Genomic DNA, 20,485 nt, shown 5'->3' with positions numbered 1-20,485 from the left:
TTTCTCTTACATTTTAAAATAATAAAATTGACGAAAAGTACCAACAAACAATTATTAATAATTCATAATCACATAAAAAAATCAACAATATAAATCATCATAATCAAAATAAACTTTAAATAAAACAGAATTCAATCGTCTCTATTCTAATTCATCTGGGCTCATTTGTAAATATTTTTAAATTCATTAGTAATTTGTCATACTAAATAATTTTTAAATTAATTTCAATCTTTTAGTCAGCATGCTCAAAAAGTATGTCATTAGTTGTGTCCACACAGAGCGAGGCACACCGCAAGGCAATTTCCGCCGAGCAACCTGCCTCGGGCAGGGCATGTCTATATTGGACTTATGCCCATTACCTCGCGCTGTGTGGCCTCGGCTATTTAGGCTGGCTTTAGTGTCAAGTGGCCTGACCGCGCAGAGTTTCCTTGCGACCAATTTGTATGACGTCGGAGTTGTCGTTCGGGCGGACCTGTCCCTTTTACTCTAAAACGCTCCCTGATGTTAATACATATTAGTTCGGACACCGGACACTAAAACCAGCCTTAGTATGTTCCTTAAGAAGTTTGTGTTTGAACATCAGCAGGTTTTTTATTCGCATGTACTTTCATGTGGCGTGTCAAATGATCTTTCCTTACAAAACCATATCTACAAATCTCACATTTGTACGGCCTATCTTGATTATGTACTCACATGTGATTTGTTACACAAGACGGATCTTTAAAAATGTTCCCACAAGTCGTTTTCTCCTTTTTATGTACTTTCATGTGTGCCCGTAACTTTTTGGGCCCATCTAACATTTCTTTGCAGATCTTACAAGTAGATTTATGAGTTCTTGAATGTCTTTCTAAGTAGCTGATGTACGGAGTTTCATAGCCACATACGTCACATTTATACTTAATTGTGGTGTGGGTTTCCATATGGGCCTTAAGATGACTATTCCATTCAGTCTTATAATCACATATGTTACAAGCTTTGTAATTTTTCTTTGAATTATGAACTTTAATATCATGGTTTACGAATTCCCATTTTGTAGAAAATGCGGCATCACAGATTGGGCATGCATATGTTTTAACTTTATTTGTTGCTAATTTTTTAACATTACTAGGTGTTGCTTTATTCAAAGTGGAGGTTTCATCAAATATTTGCCTACTATTACTATAGTTATCATTTTCCATTTCATTTACACTATTTTCATTTTGACTAATATTCTCATTTTCATTTCGACTAATATTCTCATTTTCATTTCTACTAATATTCTCATTTTCATTCCGACTAATATTCTCATTTTCATTTCGACTAATTTTCTCATTTTCATTCCAACTAATATTCTCATTTTCATTTAGACTAATATTTTCATTTTCATTTTGACTAATATTCTCATTTCCATTTTGACTAATATTCTCATTTATATTCACACTAATATTGACATGCTCCTGAATCTCCCGAGGCATCAAATTACATATTTTTAATATTTTACTCTCCGAGGATTCGTTACTCTCAGGATAAATTTGTTCCTCCAGCAGTTCCAGCTTTTGAACATCATTTTCACACTCTTTCAAATCATGTGTCTGCACAAGTTCCAGGTGGTTTCCAGTGTGCATTACATTTTCTTTATTATCCTCAGTCTTAGTGACAAACTTCTCTTCATATCGTGTTTTAGTATCTTCACAGTTTTCAACTTCACATTTTACTGTTGGAAGACAATAATATACTTTGATTGACAATAAAATCTAATTTAATCTACATCTAGTCTAAATCAAATCTAAATTCGATCTAAATGTAATCTAAATCTGGTCTAAATCTAATCTAAATCTGATCGAAATCTAAATCATCGTTACCGACAAAAAAACAAAAGTTAAATGGGTGCTACGTTCAAGTTCCGTCGACCTCCCAACCTAAATCTGACCTTCCAACCCGAAGGGTAACTAGACCTTATTGGAATTAGTCCGGTTTCCTCACGATGTTTTCCTTCACCGAAAAGCGACTGGCAAATATCAAATGACATTTCGCACATAAGTTCCGAAAAACTCATTGGTGCGAGCCGGGGTTCGAACCCGCGACCTCCGGAACGAAAATCGCACTCACTTACCGCTAGGCTACCAGCGCTTACCTTAACTCGTAGCAATAACACATCTCGGACACTGGCGATCAAATATATGAAAGAGGCGCGTTCCTAGCACACATTCTAAACTCGTGTAGGTGAACGCGTACCATGCTTGTATGAGTGAGATATGACAGGTTGACTGTTCGCGTTTTTGACAGGCGGTAACTGTGAGGTAACCGAGAGGGGGTGGGCAGCGCTTTCAGCAGGGAGCGGGAGTGGCCATACTGTACGATAGTACTCTTTATTATACTGTGGCAATAAGGTGAAAACGTGTACACATATAGAACTCTTTATTATTTTGTGTCCCTGGTTGTTACCTAGTGTCTGCGTGAAGGGCGCGTGGTACTGGCGAAGATCCACATGGAGCTCGCTCGCAAACTCGCTGCCGTAGAACACCAGCAGCTCCGTTGAGCGAGGGATGTCTTTTATCGTCCTGGAACAACTTTTTATTATCAATAGTCATATAATGTGATGTAAGGTATAATAACCTAACCACAAAATTAAAATTTTGAAAAAACCCCCGACAACATGGACCGATTTTCATGAACCATGGCTAAGAACACTCCCGACTAACTCAGCTTTCAAACAAAAAACCTAACCAGAAAATTAAAATGTTGCAAAAACCCCCGAACGCGACATAGTGGACCGATTTTTATGAAACATAAACATAAAACATAATTTTTATTGAAAACAAGTATTGCATATTTACATTACATCCAACAAATACTTAAAATTTTCGATGATTTACATTTGCCCGAACTAGGGAAACCCTGTGTTTCAGGCGAGAGGTACGGCAAAACAAGGTTCAAACTTAATTTAATTTAATTTTAATGTTCACTTACAAAATGTATTTATTTATCTTTACTTATTCATTTCACTACTTAAGTTATTTATACATGCCTAAGAACACTCCCGACTAACTCAGCTTTCAGACAAAAAAAAACTAAATCTAAATCGGTTCATCCGTTCGGGAGCTACGATGTCACAGACAAACACACATACAGACAGACAGACACGCCAAACTTATAACACCCCGTCGTTTTTGCGTCGGGGGTTAAAAACCAAGCGAATCTGTCACTGAACTGAGCTTTTTTAACCCCCGACGCAAATTTGTAAATTTGTCGTGTCTGTCTGTCTGTGTGTGTCTGTCTGTCGCATCGTAGCCCCCGAACGAATGAACCGATTTAGATTTAGTTTTATTTGTTTGAAATCTTAATTAGTCGGGAGTGTTCTTAGCCATGTTTCATGGGAATCAGTCAACAATGTCGGGATTTTTTTCAAATTTTTAATTTTGTGGTTAAGTTATTATTTGGTTTGACCACAGAAATTAATTTAGATAAAAGAAACAAATTCATATATTTGTATAGGGGCCGAGCGTGTCAAATTTTGTACTGAAGTTGATTCTTGCCTGTAATTTTAAATATGTCTCAGGCTCTTGATTGTTCATAATTTTTGTGTTGTTGCAATTGAATATCACGTAACGAGGCATTTTTTATGTTTTGATTGACTTCAACTTACAAAAATTGACGCCCGAAAGCTGCAAGCTGCGAGTAAAGACGGACAACTCAGTGGATTTCACTGAGTTCATTTGACACGCTAAGTAGATACGTTTGCTTGATCTATGGTATATATGACATCTGTGGGTTTGACTCATCTTGTAAGAGCTTCCGCGCGCCCGATGTAAGCGTGTACCTTATCACATCTCGAAAAATAAGGGGCCTTATCATATCTCGGACACTGGCGACCAAATATATGAAAGAGGCGCGTTCCTAATAGCACACAGTCTAAGCTCGTGTAGGTGAACGCGTACCATGCTTGTATGAGTGAAATATGACAGGTTGACTGTTCGGGTTTTTGACAGGCGGTAACTGTGAGGTAACCGAGAGCGGGTCGGCGGCACCTTCAGCGGGGAGCGGGAGTGGCCATAGGGTAAACTCGCCTCATTCGGTGACACGCCTAATTCAGTGATAGATAGCACTTAAAAGCACTATTCCGAAAGACGATTTTTAGTTGTTTCACCGAATTAAGCCGTTTTCACATTATCCGATCGGATGTCGGAAGGATTTCAATAGAAAAAATCCAAGATGGCGCCTGTAATGTATGGGATATCGGTCCGACATCCGATACCGGATCGGATAGTGTGAGTTTACCCTACTGTACGATAGTATACTTTATTATACTGTGGCCTTAAGGTCTCCCCACATCTAGCGTCTCGCGAGCGTCGCGTCGGGCCAACTGTATGGGCAAAGCCTGACGCCGCGTCGACATCGCGTCGACGCGGCGTCTTTTTCCATACAGTTTTTTTATTATTATTATAAATGGGCTTACTCTTGGCCACAGACTAGCCAAAAGCAAAGACGTGGCCTACGATGGAGTGAGCTCGCCCAGAAGATGCCTGTTCACTCTTGATTTGAAGGTTGGCCCGACGCGACGCTCGCGAGACGCTAGATGTGGGGGGACCCTTATAGTACTCGCCTGTAGTACAGCTGGCCCCGGTACTGGAAGGCGACGAGGTTCTGCTCGCTGTAGTGTCGTGAGCAGTTGACGTAACGCATCCAGTTTGACTTGTTCTCGTCACGAGCGTCTAGGACGTGCGAGGGCTTGCGATAGCGGTCGAAAATCTATGAGAGATTGTAAATGCGAGGTTAAACTCAGTAAATAAGAACAAAGAAAACTATAGGTATCCTTTTCACTAGCACCCTAAAGAAAAAGATGCATATAGTTTTCTTTGTTCTTATTTACTGACAGACTTGTTTGACGGAGTATAGCTATAATTTACTTGCAATAATATGTTACTCTTTTAAGAATTTTTATAGTTTATAGGTTTTCAAAGATTTTATGAAACAAAAACAGTGACCGGTATGTACAATTCTCCATTTTATCCATTATAATGGGAAAGTGTGTGTGTCTGTTTGTTTGTCCGTCTTTCACGTCGAAAGGGAGCGACAAATTGACGCAATTTCATAATAAATCTAGAAGGCGAATTAATGAGATCCGACTCGGCGAGCCTAGTTTTTTTTATACCACGTCGGTGGCAAACAGGTATACGGTCCGCCTGATGGAAAGCGGTCACCGTAACCTGACGCCTGCAACACAGCGGGTGTCACATGCGCGTTGCCGACCCATTAGAAACTTGCCACCCTGGACGCCAACTTTAAAATGTGGCCAGAAAAGCCGGATAGTGACCGGATATCCGTCTGTAATTGACACTACCTGCCAGCAGTAGGCCGAGTTCACGGCGTGGGTTCGCAGTCCGCAGTAAGGCCCGAAGCGAAGCCCTGCGGGCAGCGCCAGCGTGCTGAACACTCCTATACCTGCACCTGCAGATGCACATTTTTCAACATGGGGCGTAAGTGAAATATTGCGAATTAGACAGTTAGATAGTATAGTTAGATTGCGACGGCTTGCTGTAGCGATTTAAATACTCGAATTGAAATAGTTATTTGTTATACAAGGATGAAAAGTTGTATTTTAACGCCGAGTGTGGAATTGAAAAACTAGTAAGTGAAAGGATTCTATAGTTGAACCACGAGCGAAGCGAGTGGTTCGAGAATAGAATCGTGAACTTGCGAGTTTTTTAACACACGAGAAGTAAAATACATTTGCACCCGAGTGTAACACAAAACTTTTCCCCTCACTATAGCGAGGAAAGTACAACGCAAAAAACGCGTTTATCACTGCTTCCGGTAGTTTCACAGGTGGTAAATCATCGTCATCACTAGATTCACTTAACTTTTATCAATTTTAAAGCAGAAAAAATTACTATATTCAAGGTCAAATTACTTTATCCACTAGTGGATAAAATGCGCTTTTACCCGCTGGTATTAAAGGACTAAACACGAACAAAAATATATGTAAAAAGAGTTAAAAACACAAGCCATCTTGAAGCTCACCGTGGGACTCAGTCAATCAGTGCAATAATTTCCAATAATATTTAAAAATAAATTACAAAAAATATTTAATACTTTCAATTTGAAGAGGTTGAACGATGTTCGTAACTCATAACTAAGTATTCCTTTATCGAGATATTTAGTAATGTGACAGACAGACGGACGGACCAAGTCGCACCATAAAGCTAGGGACATACTAAGCGGACGTCCGCGGTCGCGCGACCGCGACCAATCAGTGTGCACGGTCTTCGGGACGTGGCTTTGGCTGACCAAAACATCCAGCGAGCCAGATTTCGATCGGACGTCCGTGCGCTCAAGGCCACGTCCACGACCGACGACCGATAGTTTGCACGGTTAAGTGCGACGGCGGACGTCCGCGTAATATGTTCCTAGCTTAAGGGTTCCTTTTGTCCCTTTTTGAGACGGAACCCTAAAAATGTTATAGGTACCTGGTATTGTAGAAGGCGCGAGATGCAGGAAGGCGCTCGGTATAGTGAGCGCGGCGCGCGGGACCAGACCCGACCCCGGCCCGGTCGGCACCTACATATCATCCATACTTAATATTATAAATGGGAAAGTGTGTGTCTGTTTGTTAGTCCGTCTTTCACGGCAAAACGGAGCGACGAATTGTAGTGATTTTTTAAGTGGAGATATAAAACTTTAAGTTCTCGCGCTTTGTACACATATTTAAAGGCACATACAGGTCGAACGCGATTAATTAACATTATTTTACCTTTTTTCCCCAACGTTTCGGCCACGTGGCCAGTCTTCCGCGACCACGGCCAGTGCAACCTGGCCGAAACGTTGGGAAAAAAGGTAAAATAATGTTAATTAAATAATCGCGTTCGACCTGTATGTGACTTTAAATAAGTGGAGATAGTTGAAGGGATGGAGAGTGACATAGGCTACTTTTTGTCTCTTTCTAACGCGAGCGAAGCCTGCAGCGGGACAGGCTCGGGACTCGTATGAAGCGTCGGCTCAGGACACTTGCATGAGCTTCAATTGTTTGACATGCACGCCGCACGCCCCGTCCATTTAGCCTAAGACCGGTACGAAATTTTTGAAAATAATTCTATAACAGTAGTTTTATTTCATATACAGCGCTTAATCGCAATTTAAAAAACCTATATTTACGAATCCACCAATAGTTTGGAATGGAAGATATTAAAAAAACTACGCCCAGAAAATAAGCGTTTTCTTTCAGCAAAATACCTCACAGTAATTTAATGGTGGAAACATGTAGAAAAAAATCAGTTTTAAGGTTTACAACCCGAAGCCACCTAAACATATGACGGGAAATAAGACTATTTTTATTGATATAGAATTTTTGAATTTTGTCTAACGTGCTCTAGAGCTGATATAATAACAGATATTTTTAAGCAGAAATGAATAGCACATAATTTTTTAGATATTTAACATATAAAAACCACCAACATATTTATATGGAAATAAAAAAATCTAAATATTTGACCGGGCAAATTCGAAACAGATAATAGTACGAGGTTGACTTTTATTGTCCCTATTTAACAATATTAACAGCATGATAATCCACCCAATAAGTTTGACATTTATTTAATACTTTAATTTAATATAATAATATATTTACATTTTTTGCGTGGTTTGGTTTGGACCTTAGTGTCTTACATTTAGGAATCCATATGGCAAACTACCACGCCAGTGGAGCTGGGCCGAGAGTAGGTGATGAGCCGTGTCGCATGCTTCTTATTCTGTTCTTCTATTACACATTAACGTAAATGAGGAGGCACACTGACATTTTACCCCGCCAGGCGGCGCCTATGCAAGAGTCTAGGCATGTTACTGTCATTCATATGTGAGAGAGAGAGAGAAAAAACATAATTATCAGATTCTCACTCTCACGTCTCACGGACTAATAGGGTGGCGCCATCTGTCATATCTTTTGAGTGTTCCTCCTCATTACATGCGTATTTCTACATAAGTAATATTTTAGGTAGATTAAAAACAGACGTTTCCCACCGATAATAAAGTCCAAAGTAATTAAAAAAATTACATATTTATTTTAGGCATGCGATTTGACAGTCGTCGAAAAGAGTATATACTTGTCAGTACATACATCTATCTCACGTTTTTCTCTTCTACCATTTGACAGATCTCCGTCATCTTGTGAAATGTATTCTTCCATTCTTCAGAATCGTTGAAGCAACGCTTGTTACAAACACGCGAAAGCTATGCAAAGTCTAATTTCGACCCATATGTCACGGCCAGGTATAGCCCCGGCGATTATCGTTAGACTTACAAGCCACAGGTCACGGGTTCAAATCTCAGTGTCGCTAACGTATATATTACAGCTTTTTTAATTCATTTTTTAATTTTTTTATTTATATTATAAGTTGATGAGTACAAGCTACTGCAATGACATTTTTTAAATACAAAGACGCACAATTCATAACATTTTTTTTTTAAAAATCTGGGTCTAAATTGCATTTATAACATTCTTGTTGATGCTAATAACGTTAACTTCTTATCTGCTTAGGCAAAAAATCGTTCATGCCATAACCAACTTAGTGTAGAAAGACCTAGGTATCAAAATTGCAAATGGAACTGCGACACACTAAAAACTCTTTATCAAAATACCTTTTGTCATAATATGCTCAAATGACTTATATGTCAAAATGAATTGCGAACGAATATTGAACGAATGGAGCCGCTACCAATATATAATAAGTATGTAGGTAAATATTAGATATTTCCAATTTATTCCATAAATAGAAATATCTAAAAAAGGCCGCAATTTTACTTCTTCATTACATAAACTTTAAGAATACCCTACTGTATCATCTTTATCTTGGTCACTTGTACTCCGTTTATTACAATAAATGTAAGTAATGTATGTATGTGTAAATTTCCTGAAATAAATGTCATATCTTGTTGTCACAAAGAAAAATTTACAGAGCTTCCAAGAATCTCGAGCTGGAAGGATACAAATTAAAATATTTTCTATGAAAATAATTAAATTCGACAGCAGACAACCCAAAGGTTAATCGGATCGGATTTATTTATTATAGGCATTTGTTTTAAATTAAATACCAACGGCTCTGATCTGATAGTGGGATATTCTTTAAAAATTATTTTCAAAAGGAGATTTAATGTTGGTAATGCCATTCAAATAATATTAGAAGTGTCTACGCGAGTGTTCGAATTTAATTATAGGATAGCACATATTGAAAGTACTGTAATATGGGTACAAAAGCCTGCCTATTGAAATATAAAATACATAACAAATAGTATTTTTTTTTATTTTAGTACTTTTACAATATAGTATTTTTACAAATAGTATTTTAGCAAATAGACTTTTCGACTTTTTATTTACACTACATACCGACCATACAACTGACTCTAATTAATCTTGGTTTTAAAAAGTGTAAAATGTAGACCTAAGTGCGTTTTCACATTATCCGATCCGATATCGGATGTCGGACCGATATCCCATACATTACAGGCGGAATCTTGGATTCTTCTATTGATATCCTTCCGACATCCGTTATCGGATCGGATAATGTGAAAACGGTCTAATAGCGACTCAATAGTTTTTGTTCCTTGACGGTCATTAATTTGAACTAATAAAATTATTTATTTAAATCTATACAATTACAACGAGTATTATAATGTATAATACATTCATTTTGTAATGTAATCACAAGAAATAACTTATAGGAATATATTCTACCCTTTTTGCTTGTTTTCCGATTACTATTTAGCCAATTTTTCATTGAGTCATACCATGGACTTTCTTCAATAGGGACTGAGCTCACACTTTTTTTGCCATACTAAATTGAACTTTATCACCAGTGCAGAAAGGCGTTCTTATTAGACTAGTAAAAGTGTGTCCACATGAGAGGGTCAAAGTTGAGGCTGGTGTCCCTCTCGCACGTGTGACCAGTGTTAAAGAGATTACTATAGTAGTAGTATTTTTACCTGTATGATAACTAAGTTTATAAACTTCATAAATGATTTTTGTATTATATCGAGGCAAGGATATTAATACCTTGTAACGAATTGGTAAGTCATTATTATGAAGCCATAAAACCAAAGATTTGCGCAATTAAAAAAAACCTTTAATTCGGTATTAGTAGATTTGGTAGTAACTTTGAATCATCATTTCCTTGCCCTTTTCCCATTATTTGGGGTCGGCGCAGCAGATCATCTTCCTCCATTTCTCTCTATCAGCCGTCATTTCCATACTAATACCTTTCACTCTCATATCGTTGTTCACACATTCCATCCATCTTTTCTTAGGTCTTCCACTACCATTGTATCCATCCACTTTCATATTTACCACTCGTTTTATAACATTGCTTTCATCCCTCCGCATTACATGCCCATACCATGCTAATCTACTTGCTCTCAATTTCTCTGTCACTGGCGCTACTTTCAGGCTTCCTCTTATATACTCATTCCGAATCCTATCCAGTCTTGTCACACCACACATCCATCGCAACATTCTCATTTCATTCACATGCAGTCTTCTCTCATCATTCGTCTTGGTGGCCAAGCACTCACTTCCATACAGGACGACACTTGGTAGTAACTTTGAATATTGACTGGTATCCCCAAATAATGACAGTGATGACGTCATTTAAATAATTTTGACAGTGGCAATAAGTGCGAGAGGGAGACCAGCCCCAACTTTACCCTCTCATGTGGACACACTTTTTGGCCTAACAACTCAATATAGCTGAATAATATATAAAAATCTATGAGTCATACCGGACAACTGTCACTGTACATTTGTAATCCTTATTACAAGGGCATATCGTCTAGCGATGGTTAGCTAAGACAGAGTACTGCGGTTAGTAGGAACGATGTTGAACCTTAGGTTACCTTCAATCAATACTAATACTGAAAGACAATTTTTAAACTTATTGCATTTACATGTGTCTAACAAAATTTCAACGAAATGGGCTGTAAATCTAATACTAAAAAAATCTATATTTAAAAAGAGAGGGTTGAAAAGGGTATAAAAGAATAAAAAATAAAAACAAGAAAAAAAGATTTCCACTGCCGAGGACCGAACCCACGACGTCAGGTCAGGAGCGCGCCCATCGTCTTACGCTACTATAACTGAGCTATTTAAGCGATAGTAATGGTGGCGAAATATATTATTATACCGCGATGTAATGAAAATACGAATGAATAACTAACTTTTGAAATAATGCAGAAAATGACATCGTCAATAGTAGAGTTTGTAGGTTAATGAAAAATATGAAAATACTTCTTTCAGTACAGGTTTTAGCGCTTCTTGGCGTGTATTTAAAGGTGGCTTATTTTTTATACTTCTTTATTATGATCTTAACGAAAAGTCTGTTCCAATTTTTTTGCTGATATAATTTTTGCCGTGAATGTTCTTCCGAGCTAGTAAAATATTGAACTTCCGTTTTGTTTTTAGGGTGGTTTCAGTAGAAATAGTGTTTCAACACATAATGTATGTACAAAACAACCATAATTTCACTTGTCCTATTATTGCTTGTGTCATAACTAATTTAATTACTCCGCTTCTTGTTACTACGAAGTATCATTCACAAAAATAGGTGGTTTCTTAATGTGTTATAAAGGTCATAAATTAAAGTAGTCGAATTTAAAACAAAAGTCCTGATACCATTTTCGCCTGATTTTTAGTGAATTAAAATAATCTTTTTTTTATTATATTATACGTTTTTTGTCACAAATTTTGGTGGCTTAACTAAAAAAACTATACCAAATTACCAAACTTAATTTTTGGTGACATAAAAAGTACTGTTATAGAATTAAGTTATTTTCCCAGTAGTAGCGAGACCGGATAGCTCTTGGGCTAATTGGCGACGCGTCGGATCGAAACATCGTTCATATTAGCTAAATATATAGGAGGCGAATTTTTGCCAGTGGACTAAGAGCCCAGGTGCCGTACCCGAATGGCAGGTCTGCGACGCGAAACGAAAACGAAACGCCGCGAAAGCTAGTCGCGACACTCGCGACACAAGAGCGATAGAGATAGATATCTACGACCGTTTCGTTTCGTGAGCGTTTGTGCCATTCTGCTACGTACCCTGAACCGCCAGACCTTCCTCATTTTCTCAAAGGTGAAACTTTGGGATAATGTAGAGTTCGTAACGACGTTTAATGTCTGCATATTAGATTAGTTCGGCCCGTCGGCCATTTTTTGCTATAAGGTTTTTTTTAAACACTAACTTTCCTTAAATTCTCAAGGTTGTTTTTTATACACCGTGTTTTTTTGTTTTCCGTTAAATTCGACACGTCGTTAGGTTCCTTATCAGAAACCGCCCTGTATATCACATTTAGTTAAATTGGCAAAAAAAAATCTTCATTTTCATACATAATTAATAAATTAATTTATTAGTGTGATAAGAATTTAAGAATAACATTCAAGTTAGTGTCAAGTGATTGACGGCACATGTCAAAACAAATAACATTAGGAATTGGTGAAGACTGTGACACACGTGTTCAGCAATTATCTTTATTTTTTTTAATAACTCGATAACCGCAAGAGTTAAGACGCTAGTTTCTTAGAGAAATTAATTGTATTTGATGTAATGGATCTTCCCTTAAAGTTAACGGACTTCAATAAAAACAGGGTGTATACGTAATAGAAAAGACTGTAAGGATTTGATAATCATCAATTCCTGACCATTTCTGCCGGCCGTAACTTTTACCAGACGCTTGAAAGTCTCTCCAACTTACCCTAATTTCTCACGCTACGGCCGACAAAAATGGTTTGTCTCTATTCCTGTAATACCTACCTCATCGTCGGGAATGACCAGCAGCCGCCCGTGGACTGAGCAGTACTCATACACGTAGTCTCCGCAGCTTGAGCAAACTAAAAATACTCGTTAGAGGTATAATACATTTACATTTCATGATGGCCCGATAGCACTCGAAACAGTAAAAGGTTTATAATGTTATTTAATAATTACGGGCACATTAAATTACGCGTCGGTGCAAACTGCAAATCAAAATATATCAAAAACAAAAATATGTTATTGTATAAATATGGGTACATAAAGATCTTAGGATTCTTAGGTAATGTTGTTTCGCTTTCGCCATAATCTTGTCTTACAAAGGCCTACAATATTTTATTGCCTACAACCTTGCTACAACTAAAGCGAAAATAAAGTGAAAATCGCTGCCAACTTAAGCTTGGTAAACTCTATTTACTAATAAACTCAAAACTATTTAAATTTACCAATAAATGGACATCCTATGTTGATTTCAGATTCCAATTAAAATACACCGAAAGTACTTACAAAGTAGTTATTGGTACTTACAAATATAGTCGTCAAAACTAGGCTCCTCTGGTTCGAAATAAGAAATCAAATTTCTATTACGCTTTGCACGACTCATTTTAAACTATAATTATTGTGTGCGAAAGTAAAACCCCAAAAAATATGTAATTAATAATAACTGACTGGTAAAATTACTGTGAATAGTTTTTTTCCCGCGCCAAAGTGTATTTTTTTTCTTTTAAAGTTTTAATTCGGATGCGTTCAGAAACATGTCGAAGTTCAACATCCAAAATTGCTTGCTACCTGTAACAGACGGGCGTACCGGACTATAACCTGGAAAAAAAGAGTAGGAAATAATAGGGGCGCCACCGTCTATATAAACCGTTTTAATTTATATGAAATAGTAAGTATTGCTATGATAAAAACAATTGTTCCATTTCTGAGCAATTCCCGTTATGTTTGTACATTTGGATCACGTCTCCGATTTGGATAAAAATTGGTAGGCTGATAGAGTCCATGAAGCTGAGCAAGATCCACTAGGTTTCTCAAAATGTCCTGTGTAGTTTGTATGAAACCTTCCTTTTTTGTTACCAGATATCTATACATTTTCGGTAACAAAAAAGGAAAGTTTCATACAATCAACCTAAAATGTTACCGGATGTGACACAACCTCATCTTTTAACGGACGAGGCAAAAAAACCGCAATCGAGGCATGGAAGGCGAATCCATATCCAAATATCACACAGAGGTTTGAAGCACTGGTTAGAGGGGAAGATGCAGGCTCTGAAATTAAAAAAAATGTGATTGCAATGTATGACAGGTAAGGTAACGATATTTAAGAGATAGACTCATCCAAAACATACATGTTTTTATTAGTCAGATTCAGATATTTTAATTATAAACATTCAATAAAGTTTACATGTCATGTCAGATATCTCATAACTAAAACGTGTTATTTTACAAAAATATATTTTATACACAGGGAAATGTAGGCATATTCAAACTACTTAGTACATGATTTCAGTGAGTATAATTGTTTTTCAGATCATGCCCCTACGAGGCGGTAAATGAGTGCCGACACTTTTTGTTTACAAAAAAAGGACAAACAAATTGAAAAATTTTCTCCTACAGATGCTGCTCTCAAACAACATACCTTGGCAGTGTTACAGGCGGTTTCTATTGTGTGTGTGTGGATTGAGTGAGCACCTTCCGAAAATAAAAAAAAATATGCTGATCATTTAGTAAAAGTTCTAAAACAATTGTAAAACGAATCTCTGAATTTGTAAAAAGATAAATCAAAAGATACAGCCATTAACATGTGCTCACTCAGTTCTCACAAACTACCAACGAAAACAGTGAATATATTAATTTAACATATAATATTTATATACTAACATTTAGTAAAAAATAGGCCAACCTACCTCTATAAATATTAGATCACCTAGTGACGTATTTAATTTTTTACAAATAGTTTCTTATGCTCACTCAATCCTCACACTTTTGAAAAGCCGAATTTTGATGAAAAACATAAGATTTAGACCGCTATTATATGTGTATAGTTTAGTAAAAGTGAAATGGGAATTTGTAAAATACAAAACGAACCACTAACGTGTCAGGTTTTTTTATAATAAATTTTTGTAAGTGCTCACTCAGTCCACACGTTTTGAGAAAGTTAAAAATGTAAATATCTTACGATTTGTAGCACCTAAGACACTCGAAAGTACTTCAACATTTAGTAAAAATTTTTACTAAATATCCACCATCTAATATTTTATATTCGTTGTCTGGTTTTAAAGATATTCAGACATAACTTTTCTCATACAAATGTATCAAGTAGGGTGACCACACTACACTATGTCGGCTCCTGATTTTCCCCACCTTCCTTCCTTAACACATCGCTTTTTATTCATCGTGGACAACACTCGGGGCGCAGTATAATGATTATTAAAAAAATTTATGCCGTCCCCTGTGCTGCGCTGGCGATCGTTGCAGTACTTTCAATATTTTTTTAACATCAAATATAATAAATTTTATATTTAATGTTAATGTTTTTAGATTACTCATTAAATGCTCTTTTAAACAGTATTTTTTTTAAAACAAGTTTAGTACAAGAATATGGAAATATGAGGATTTGTTTACATTTCGTGGCTACGAAAAATTCATTATATTAAATATTGCGCTATATTTTGCTATGGAACCCTAAAAAACTAGTATTGGGAATAAATTGAGCATTATCTAGTTACATAAAAATGACACCAAAATTAACTTAAAAGTTCAAACTAATCGGCCAGAATTTTTTTTTCTGAGCACCGGGAGCTCCATACTTTGACCCCCTCCCCCCTTCCGGACACGGAGTTCAAAGTGGCTACCGGTCTTATTTGACTCAGGAGGACGTGTATAATACCCATACCAAACGCCAATGCTGTACTCAAAAATTCATACCTTTTCCCAATAGAGAACGGACTATAGGTAGGTATGTACTTTTTAAGTATTATTGTGTATAGCACCATCTCTTGGCGAATTAACTAAATAATGGCGAATAAATATAGCTATATAGCGATCTGGGATCCGGTCACTTAGGGCCACTTTAATTTTTAGGCCAAGTTTTATGAACGGCCACTTCCCTGATAGGCCACTTCCTTTAAGGGCCACTTTCATTTCATTTCATTTCATTTATTTTGCAATGTGTGTTACAAAGGTCTTAATAAGTATACATGGGAATAGTTTCAACACACCCTGTGAGGGTATTGCAATATATCTAAAGCTAAGATCTAAAACTAGATTTAAAGTTAATATTTCTACACAACGAATGTCATTTCAGTTAAAGTTAATTTTAAGTTAGTAAAGAATACAATTCAATTTAGCCATAATAAATAATTTAATTACATTTAGTTCGTTCATCATTACATTCGTTGTTTATAATATAATATATAATTATTTAGAGAGGTGACGGTATTATGTTATAAGTGTTGATTTAAATATCCTGGATGTCATCATATTGTAGATATTCCGTGACGGTGTAGAAGGCTTTTTCGACAAGGAAATGTTTTAACAGTCGTATAAATTTATTGTAGTTAGGCTCAGATTTTATGCAGTTCGGTAATTTGTTATAGATCCTTATCGAAGAAGGATATGGTCCATTTTTATGTATCGCTAGTTTAGACGACACTTGCACTAAATTACATTTAGAACGGGACTCAAAACGACGTGGTACATCTCCGATTTTAATGAACTTATCTGGGTGATTTTTAACAAATTTACACGACTCTAATATATAGATGCAAGATAAGGTCAGGATGCCAAGGTTTTGAAAATATACTTTGCAGCTTTCTGGGTGTTTCGTGTTTGAGAGTATACGGATGGACTTTTTCTGTAAGATGAATAGATCTGGTGCGTCAGTACTGTTGCCCCATAGGATCACGCCATAGCTAAGCCATGCATGAGCAAACGCATAATACGCCGATAAGGCAGTCTGTAGGTCGGTGGTTCTTTTTAGTTGTCCTAGAGCATAATTAAATTGGCTATATTTGGTTTTTATTTTTTGTACATGATCTTTCCCATTTACATGGGTGTCAATAGTGATGCCGAGGAGTGAGAAAGTGGGGACGCATTCCAATTCAATGCCGTCGAAGGAAAAATGGAAGTCTAATTCGGTTTTTTGGTGGGGCCTAAATTGCATCATTTTTGTTTTGGTAAAATTTATTTCTAGGTTGTGATCATTCATCCATTTTACAATGTTTGTTACAACATGATGTATTTTGTCATTGAGGTGTATATTATTTCTACATGATAGTAGTAGCGAAAAATCGTCGGCAAACATGACACAGTTTTCAGAAAAGGATTTTGGGAGATCATTTATATATATAATGAAAAAGACGCACCCTAGAACACTTCCTTGAGGGATTGAGTCTAACACTGGTTGGATGTCAGATCTAACTATGCTAATCTCTTTCGAGTGTTCGTCCGTATACTCAATATCGACGCATTGCTTTCTGTTGTTTAAATAAGATTGGAACCATTTATGTGTTATACCACGCACTCCGATACCGTATAATTTATCAAGAAGTATGTTAAATTTTACTTTTTCATATGCTTTTGTCATGTCAAATAATATACCAAGTGCGTATTCTTTTCTATCTAAAATTTCTAAAATTTCATTGACGTATATTTTGTAGACTGCTAAGGTAGTCGACCGTTTCTTGCGGAACCCATGTTGTGAATCAGTAAACAGGTTGTATTTTTCACAAAAGGAATATAGTCGCTTACACATCGCTTTTTCAAAAATTTTTGAAATTACTGGCAAAAGGGCTATCGGGCGGTAGTTGTTAGGGTCAGTTTTTTTGTTCTTTTTGTGAATAGGTTTTATTACAGCCTGTTTTAGTGCATCCGGAAATATTCCCTCGTGAAATGATTGGTTTATAATATAGGTTAGGGGAGGAGTTAGTTCTACTGCACAGGCTTTTATTAGGATAGAAGGTAACTCGTCGATACCGAAGCTTGTTTTTCCTTTTAAGCTTCGTATTAGGCCATATATTTCGCTTTCCTCCGCGGGATGTAGAAACATAAAGTTTTCTGTTGGTTGCAATACAGGTCGGCCGCGCGGTTCATCGCGCGCGTTTTCTGCCGACGACGCCGGCGTACGCCCAGCATTAGCAAACAAGTTGTTAAATACATTTGAGACTGATTTAGGGTCGGAACTAAGTTTGATTTCGACTTAAGGGGCATCCGTCGATCGCATGTTGTCCCTGAGACCTGTCGCCATTTCATCCATCCCGCATTTATTCTATTTTTCACGTCACGGTCGATGCTTCCGTCATTTTGGAATAATGACCCAAGGTACCGGAAGTCGGAGCAGACTGGTAGGTATACACCATCTAAGGCAATAGGGGAAAAACTGGATAGACCACCGAAATCGCAGAACATATGTTCAGTTTTGGTTCTACTGATTTTCAGTCCCACACTTTCCAGTCTTTCTTGCCATTTTCCCAGTCTGCTCTGGACCTCAAGTGCATTTTCCCCAACAAGAACAATGTCATCGGCGAACAGCATACACCAGGGTGCTTCCTCCTGTATGTCCGATGTCAGAGCATCCATAACCAGGAGGAACAAATAAGGACTTAAAGCCGACCCCTGGTGTAGACCTACCGCCACATTGAACTTGTCGGTGACTCCAGCTTCAGACCTGACGTGAGTACTAGCTCTATCATACATCGCCTGAACAAGCCGCACATACTTCTCTGGCACTCCCTTCTCTCTCATACACCACCACAGAACCTTACGAGGAACTCTATCGTATGCCTTTTCCAGATCCACGAACACCATGTGCAAGTTCTTTTTTGCTTTTCTGTATTTTTCGCATAGTTGGCGAAGTGCAAATATGGCGTCCGTGGTTCCCCGGCCCGGCATAAACCCAAATTGGTTCTGTGTTATTTCACTCTCTTCTCTTATTCGTCTCGCTACCACTCTTTCCCATATCTTCATACTATGTGACATGAGCTTTATTCCCCGGTAGTTGTTGCAATCCTGTACATCACCCTTATTCTTAAAAATGGGCACCAAAGCACTGTTACACCATTCATCAGGGATCGCCTCTTCTTGCAACAACTTATTGAAGAATAAAGTCAGCCACTTCCAACCATCCGCTTTCAGAATCATCCTTACTTCCACAGGTATATCGTCTGGCCCAACCGCTTTTCCATTCTTCATACCTTGCACTGCCATCCTTACTTCTTCTACAGTAATCTCTTTCACCATACCGATGTTACTTCTAGCGTTTTCTAGCACGCCTGTCCAGTCATTCTCTTCATTCATAAGTTTATTGAAATAGTTCTTCCAGCGTTCTCTTATGCTCTTGTCATCTGTCAAAATCTTTCCTGCTTCATCTTTCATACATTTCATGTGATTGATATCTCTTGCATTCCGCTCCCGCTCTCTTGCTATTCTATAAAGGTCTTTTTGGCCTTGTGGGCTTTCCAAATGGTTGTAAAGCTTATCTTGGACCTTGGCCCTTGCTATTGCGACTGCTTTCTTGGCCTTCTTTTTACTTATTAAATAAGCTGACCTCTTGTTTTCCTTTTCTCTATCATTACCCACTTCCACACTTTTCCATTCTTTAAAAGCATTCTTCTTTTCTTTCAGAGTCATTTGCACATCATCATTCCACCACCATGTATCTCTATCAATCTTTCCTTTCCCCCTCGTTTCACCAAGTACGTCCTTCGCCACACTTCTTAAACTTACAGCCATTTCATTCCAGCATTCATTCATCTCCGCCATATCATTCATTTTTATCATCTTATCGACCATTCTATTCTTAAATTCTTCAGCCAACTTCCTGTCATTCAATTTGTACCACTTCGTTTTAGGTGGGGGCTTTAGGTTATTTTGCCTACGCGTTACTTTAAGCTTTAACTCCAGGATCAGTAACCTATGCTGGGAAACTAAGCTCTCACTCGGTACAACTTTGCAGTCCTTAGCCGAAAGTATTTTACTCCTTCTCAAAAGAAAGTAATCAATTTGGGTAGAGTGTTGGCCACTACGGTATGTGATAAGATGTTGTTCTTTCTTTTGATAGTATGTGTTAACTATAGCCAAGTCAAAGGCTAAGGCTGCTTCCAGTAGAGCTTCACCATCCTGATTCCTGTCTCCATAACCACGCCCCCCATGCACTCTTTCATATCCGTCATTCATCCTTCCCACGTGTCCATTAAAATCCCCACCCATGTATATCTCCTCACATTCTGGTATTCCCATAATTAACATATCTAAATCACTCCAGAACTTCTCTTTCAAATTATTATTACATCCAGTCTGCGGTGCATACACACTTATTACATTTACAATCACGTTTTCAAGCAACAATTTCACGGCAATCATTCTATCATTCACTCTGTTTACATCCATCACCTTGTTTTTAAGTTCTCTATCCAGAACTACACCCACCCCATTTCTTTTCCCGTCACTTCCACAATAATAAAACTTGTAACCCGCCCCAATTTCTCTAGCTTTCTGTCCCTTCCACTTCGTCTCCTGCAGACATGCTACATTTATTCGTCTTCTTTCCAGAACATCCGCTAACTCTCTTCCTCTCCCAGTCATCGTACCTACATTCCAGCTTGCAATCCTCAGTCTTACTTCCCGGACTAGCTTCTTACGCTGCCCCCGTCCCCGGTGCAGCAACCCTCGTCCACTTCCCACAGCCGCCGGGTGCTGCGCCTGCGCGTCGCCTGCGG

General features: G+C 37.7%; 1 protein-coding gene across 1 annotated transcript; it reads right to left on the bottom strand.

The window, feature by feature from the left end:
- Positions 1–40: 40 nt before the first annotated feature.
- Positions 41–19,538, bottom strand: LOC125239503. Its single transcript, XM_048147117.1, has 8 exons — positions 18,215–19,538; positions 13,557–13,586; positions 12,771–12,847; positions 6,447–6,537; positions 5,321–5,427; positions 4,583–4,728; positions 2,425–2,540; positions 41–1,693 (listed from the first exon to the last, which is right to left on the bottom strand). Exons 1-8 carry the CDS (start codon positions 19,536–19,538, stop codon positions 690–692), a joined length of 2,895 nt encoding a protein of 964 aa, XP_048003074.1. The 3' UTR covers positions 41–689.
- Between the last annotated feature and the right edge of the window lie 947 nt (positions 19,539–20,485).

Source organism: Leguminivora glycinivorella, chromosome 25 (genome assembly GCF_023078275.1).
Source record: "Leguminivora glycinivorella isolate SPB_JAAS2020 chromosome 25, LegGlyc_1.1, whole genome shotgun sequence".
Lineage (NCBI taxonomy): Eukaryota > Metazoa > Arthropoda > Insecta > Lepidoptera > Tortricidae > Leguminivora > Leguminivora glycinivorella.
Note: the sequence above shows the minus strand (reverse complement) of the source record. Positions and strands in the feature narration are given on the sequence as shown.